Here is a 6,350-nt window from a genome sequence, read left to right on the forward strand (position 1 = left end):
CCTTGACTAGATGGACCTTTGTTGGCAAAGTAATGTCTCTGCTTTTTAATATGCTGTCTAGGTTGGTCATAAATTTCCTTCCAAGGAGCAAGCATCTTTTAATTTCACGGCTGCAGTCACCATTTGCAGTGATTTTGGAGTTCCCCAAAATGAAATCTGACACTGTTTCCACTGTTTCCCCATCTATTTGCCATGAAGTGATGGGAGCAGATGCAATGATCTTAGTTTTCTGAATGTTGAGTTTTAAGCCAACTTTTTCACTCTCCTCTTACCATGGCACAGGTAACGTAGTCCAGATAGACTCAATTTGAGATTGTTCTTTATCACTTGACTATTTCCTTTTCCATGTTGGGAAAATTTTCAAAATGTTGGTGCATTTAATATTGTCCCAGAGATCTCTGAGACTATCCTCAGTTATTTTCATTCTTTTTACTTTATTCTGTTCTTCAGCAGTTATCTCCACCATTTTATCTTCCAGCTCACTGATCCATTCTTCTGCTTCAGATATTCTGCTATTGAATATCTGAATATCTAAAGTATTTTTAATTTCAGTGATGGTGTTGTTCTCTGTATGTTTATTCTTTAATTCTTCTAGGTCTTTGTTAATTGATTCTTGCATTTTCTCCATCCTGTTTTCAAGGTTTTTGATCATCTTTACTATCATTATTCTGAATTCTTTTTCAGGTAGTTTGCCTATTTCTTCTTCATTTATTTGGACTTTAGTGTTTTCAGTTTGTTCCTTCATTTGTGCCATATTTCTCTGCCTTTTCATTATTTTTTTTAAACTTATTGTGATTGAGGTTTCCTTTTCCCAGGCTTCAGGGTTGAGTTCTTTCTACTTTTTGGTTTCTGCCCTCCTAAGGTTGGTCCAGTGGTATGTGTAAGCTTCGTTTAGGGAGAGATTTGTGCTGAGTTTTTTTTTTTTTTTTTTCTCGGATGGGCAAGGTTGAGTGAGGTGGTAATCATGTCTGCTGATGATTGGGTTTGTATTTTTGTCTTATTTGTTGTTTGGATGAGGTGTCCTGTGCAGAGTCCTACTGGTATTTGGGGGATGCTGGGTCTTGTACTCAAGTGGTTTCATTTGTGGGAGTTCTCACTAGTTGATACTCCCTAGGGTTAGGTGTTCTCTGGTAGTCTAGGGTCTTGGAGTCAGTGCTCCCACTCCAAAGGTCAGGGCTTGATCTCTGGCCAGAAATGGAGATTCCACAGGTAGTTTCTTATGGCTTTAAAAGACATTAAAACAAATACCCAAAAATGAGAAATGAAAAATGAACCCCAGACAAATGGCAGTTACAAAAGCAGGCAAATAATCATTAAAATAATGAAATATATACATATACACCCATAAGCAAAAGCAAAACAGTCCAACAAAAATAAAGTACAATAGATTGACCTGGTGAACAAAGGAATCCAAAAATGATATCCACCAGTTAAGAACAAAACTAACTAAAGCATAAACTGGAAAACAAAACTAAAGCAAGGTGCCAACTGGGGAATAAAGCAATGAAAACAGAACTAACGAATATGGTGAGAAAAAGAGAGGAAAGATAGAAAGAATAGAAATGCAAAGTTAAATAAAGGTAAATAAAGAAGATATATATATATATATGTTAAAGATTAACTGCAAGAGGAAAAGAACAGTAGGAAAAGCAAACAAAAGAATAAATGTAGAAGAAATAATAATCGGTTCTTAAAAATTAAAAAAAAAAAAAAGAAGGAAAAAAAGGAAAGGAAAACTCCACAGAACTGCAAAAGGCCAATGTAGATGCAGAGGTTTATAACAGCAATAAAAAGTGTGATTGAAAAAAAATAGTCAAAAGCTTAATTAGATTTCATAGTGCTAATAAAACCGACAACTATAACAGAGTGGGGAAAAATGGAAAACAGAAATGGAAAAAAAGAAAAAATTAAAAAGAAACTACAGAACAAGTCAAAATATAAGAATAATAAATGTTTTTCTTGAGTCACTGCTGTCAGTGTCCTTTCCCTTGCTGGGAGTCACAGTTCACCTCACCTCCGTAGGCTGCCCTCCAACACTGTGTTGGTCTCTGGACCTGCTATGAGGGCAGCTTAGACTCTAATCTGGTCCTACGCCCATGCCTGCTTGCTTCCAATGTCCACAGCTGTCAGAACTAGCACATTTTCTTATGTGGGAGCTCTCAGTGTCCTTTTATATATTCTGTAGAGACAGGATCTGCCTAGTTGATTGTGTGAATTTAATCTGCAGCTTGTACAGCTGGTGGGATGGTTTTGGGTCTTCCTTAGCCACACTACCCCTGGGCTTCAATTGTGGTTTTATTTCCACCTCTGCAGGTAGGTCGTCCACTGGGCTTTGTTCCTGAGGCTGCCCTGGAGGACTTGGGTCTGCCCCAGTGAGGGCCAGGTATGGAGGTGGTGCAGCTGCTTGGGTTGCAGGGTTTGTGGAAGCACCAGATACTCAGGGGAGTTGGCAGCTAGGGCAGCAGGAGATATAGTACTCTAGAAGGTTATGGAGGACCAGGACAATACACTCCAGTATTCTTGCCTGGAGAACCCTACTGACAGAGGAACCTGGCAGGCCACAGTCCACAGGGTCTCAAAGAGGTGGACACAACAGAAGTGACACTGTGTGCATAGATGCAGAGCCTGTGGAAGCTCTGCCCCAGTGAGGGTTGAGCATGAAGGTGATGCAGCTGCTTGGGTCATGGGGACCCTGATGGCACCAAATGTGCAGGGACACGGACTGCCTCAGCCAGAGAAGTTATGGCCCTATCAAAGTTTGTTTTCTTTGCTTGTTTGTTTGTTTGTTGAGCCTCTGGTAGCTAGCAATCAGAAGGCCTCTTTTGCTAGTCTTTCTCCATAGCTCTGCCGGTTCAGGCACTTAGAGGGTTCCCTTGTCTGGGGTCCTTCTCTGTTGTTCAGTGTCAGGCACATAGAGGACCCCCTCCCGCCCCCGCTGGAGTCCTACTCTGTGGGTCGGCATGTCAGACACTTAAAGGGGCACCCTGGGTGGGGCCCTACTTTGTAGATCTGAATGTCAGGCACATAGAGGGTCCCCCCCGCTGGGGTCCTACTCTGTGGATCAGCATTGTCAGGCAATTAAAGGGACACCTTGAGTGGGGTACTACTCTGTAGTTCAATGGGTGATGGGCCAGCCTTGCTATTATTCAGCTGAACAACAGGAATTCGCATTCATTGTTAATGGGGATGCAAAATGGTACAGTCATTTTGGAAGCAATGTCTTACATAGTTAAACACTGTCATACCCTGCTGCTGCTGCTGCTGCTGCTAAGTTGCTTCAGTTGTGTCTGACTCTGTGTGACCTCATGGACGGCAGCCCACCAGGCTCCCCCATCCCTATGATCTAGCAATTTTGCTCCTAGATAGATTTCAAATGATTTGAAAATGATTTGCTCCTAGATTTCAAATGATTTGAAAGCTAATGCCCACACGAAAACATGCACATGAATTTTTTATAACAGCTTAATTCATACCTCCTCTCACACACACAGACACACATACAAATTGGAGGCAACCAAAATGTCCTTTACTAGCTGAATGGATAAACAAACTACAGTACATCAATATAACAGAATATTATTCAAGAATAAAAAGAAATGGGCTATCAAATCACAAAAAGAAATGTATGAAACTTAATGATGTTATTAAGTATAATAAGCTAGTCTGTATGGATGTGAGAGTTGGACTGTGAAGAAGGCTGAGCGCTGAAGAATTGATGCTTTTGAAGTGTGGTGTTAGAAAAGACTCTTGAGAGTCCCTTGGACTGCAAGGAGATCCAACCAGTCCATTCTGAAGGAGATCAGCCCTGGGATTTCTTTGGAAGGAATGATGCTAAAGCTGAAATTCCAGTACTTTGGCCACCTCATGCGAAGAGTTGACTCATTGGAAAAGACTCTGATGCTGGGAGGGATTGGGGGCAGGAGGAGAAGGGGACGACAGAGGATGAGATGGCTGGATGGCATCACCGGCTCGATGGACGTGAGTCTGAGTGAACTCCGGGAGATGGTGATGGACAGGGAGGCCTGGCGTGCTGTGATTCATGGGGTCCCAAAGAGTCGGACACGACTGAGCGACTGAACTGAACTGAACTGAAGCTAGTCTGGGAAAGGTTATACACTGTCAAAGTGAAAGTCGCTCAGTCGTGTCCGACTTTTTGTGACTCCATAGACTGTACAGTCCATGGAATTCTCCAGGCCAGAATAGTGGAGTGGCTAGCCTTTCCCTTCTCCAGGGGATCTTCCCAAGCCAGGGATTGAACACAAATCTCTCAGTCTGGAAAAGGTTATACACTGCATGATACCAATTATACCACATTCTGGAAAAGGTAAAACTGTAGCGCGAATAAAAAATATCAGAGGCTTTTTTTCCTTTTGCTTCAAAATACTTTTATTGGTTTGGATACAGTTGGTCAACACTCAACTATATCTCTTCTTCTTCAAAGTGAAAATCCACTCCATCGGGGTCTCCAGTGTCCCATACCTCGTGTATTGTAATGTTATTCTGTGTATCAGCAGGAATGTCGATATTGGGACATTGGCGTCTATCACCGGTTGCCGCAGTGAGTTTCAGATTCTGCAACCTGGACACAAATTTCACAAGTTTCATCTCAACCTGTCTGAAGGCACCGCACCTAGAGTCTTTGTCGGGGGAAGCCTTTATCTTCTTTCTTCCTGGAGGGCCAGATGAATGGCCCTGACGGTCAGGAGGAGTGCCCGCGTTACTTTTGTCACCGCCTCTTGGAAACTTCAGGATCACCAACAACATGAGGAAGATTAACAGCCAGAACGACTTGCTTCCAAACCAGCTTGGGGCATGCTCTGGTTGATTCTGCCGAATTTGGAAGTGCCTTCTGCTGGGCACCATCACTGGGACTTCTTCGGTTTCATCTCTCGGAGCATAAAACACATAGACAAAGACAAATGCGACAAACGAAGGCCAAAAAAAGAACCAAAAAAATAACCATAAAAAACACCACATCGTGAGCTGAGACAAAGTGGCTCCTGGTGCGCTGGTCTGCCCTGGCACCTGGAGACTGAGGACCAGGCAGGGCTGGGCCCTTGGTGACGTCACAGAGGGCCCCGCCCCCACCAGAACCCATGTGGCCATGGTATGACTTCAGAGCAGAGGGTAAGGAGGCCTGCAGGGGTCAACCGGGAGTGGGGCTTAAAGGGACATGGGGACATTTCCAGTGGGCAGTGAAAAAGAGGCGAGGAGTGACAGAGTGCCATCTCCATGCCAGTGTATTCTTTCTGAACCTGGTGTTCTCCTGGGAGGGTGGATCCATCTTCTATTTTTATTTTTACATTCGTTGAATCCAGACACTGTGGTGAGCAGAGCAGACCCAGGGGCATGTGCCCCTGTGGAGCAGCGAGCCAAGTGGGAAAGAAAGATACTAAACCAGAGGCCACAAACTAGGAGCCACTGGTGTTCTGTGCGGCCTGCCACTGTTCCTAAAAATGATTGTGCCTAGAGCTAAGTCCTGTCTGACTCTTTGCCACCCCATGGACTGTAGCCTGCCAGGTTCCTCTGGAGACGGAAAGTCAGGGGCATCACCAGTGACGCAGTAGGGGTGGGCAATGAGGTGGGCACTCTCTAAGATCCCTCCCAGATCAGAGGTTTTATGATCCTGCATGGCAATTTCCCAGAGGGCAGGGATGCACCTCCCAGGCAACAAGCAGCAGAACTGGCACATCTCTGGGGATTTGCTGAGTTGGCAAAACTACACTAGCTCTGATGCCCCTGTGGATGAGCAAGTGCTGGCTGCACTCCTCCTCCCCGTCTGTGCATGTTTAACCGCTACATGTGTTTGAAGGTGACCTTGCTCTGCAGGTGTGGCTTGAGAGCTGTGTTCCTTTCTTCTCTAGGAAGACGACCCTTCTTTGTGCTGTGCGAGTTGATGATCTGAATGAATGTGTATGGCTGCAGCACTCGGCACTTTGCCTTTCTGTCTGGGCTGGTGGTTTTCACACTTGAGTGTGTATCAGGGTCACCTAGAGGGCTTGCAAAGTCCCATTTTGCTGGATCTCAGTCCTCAGTCAGTCCTGGGTGAGACTTGAAGACTGGCACTTCTGCACGTCTCTGGGCAACACTGAGAACCACCCTGCAGACAATGGCTTCACTCACAAAGACGTGGCTTCCCTCTGACTGCTGTGCACTGAACCTGAGGGCCCAGTGCGAGTGGAGTGGCAGCAAGAGCACCGAACAGGAGCCTGAAGACCAAGGTTCTACACTGCACCTGCGCTCTAGCGAGCTGTGTGACCTTAGGCAAGCCTCAGCACCTCTCTGTGCCCGTAGCTGCCTCGCAGGCACAAGGGCGCGATGAAGTTGGTGACTGCTACTCTGGGTGTTTC

General features: G+C 45.2%; 1 protein-coding gene across 1 annotated transcript; it reads right to left on the reverse strand.

Moving 5' to 3' along the window:
- Positions 1 to 4,419: 4,419 nt before the first annotated feature.
- On the reverse strand, positions 4,420 to 4,863 carry LOC138071566 (protein FAM209-like). The gene has a single exon (XM_068963089.1). The coding sequence runs from the start codon at positions 4,861 to 4,863 to the stop codon at positions 4,420 to 4,422; it is 444 nt and encodes a 147-aa protein (XP_068819190.1).
- Between the last annotated feature and the right edge of the window lie 1,487 nt (positions 4,864 to 6,350).

The sequence above is a fragment of the Capricornis sumatraensis genome, chromosome X, assembly GCF_032405125.1.
Source record: "Capricornis sumatraensis isolate serow.1 chromosome X, serow.2, whole genome shotgun sequence".
Lineage (NCBI taxonomy): Eukaryota > Metazoa > Chordata > Mammalia > Artiodactyla > Bovidae > Capricornis > Capricornis sumatraensis.

Coding starts and splice junctions, on each gene's coding strand:
- LOC138071566 (XM_068963089.1), bottom strand. CDS start 4,863: ATGGTGCCCAGCAGAAGGCACTTCCAAATTCGGCAGAATCAACCAGAG.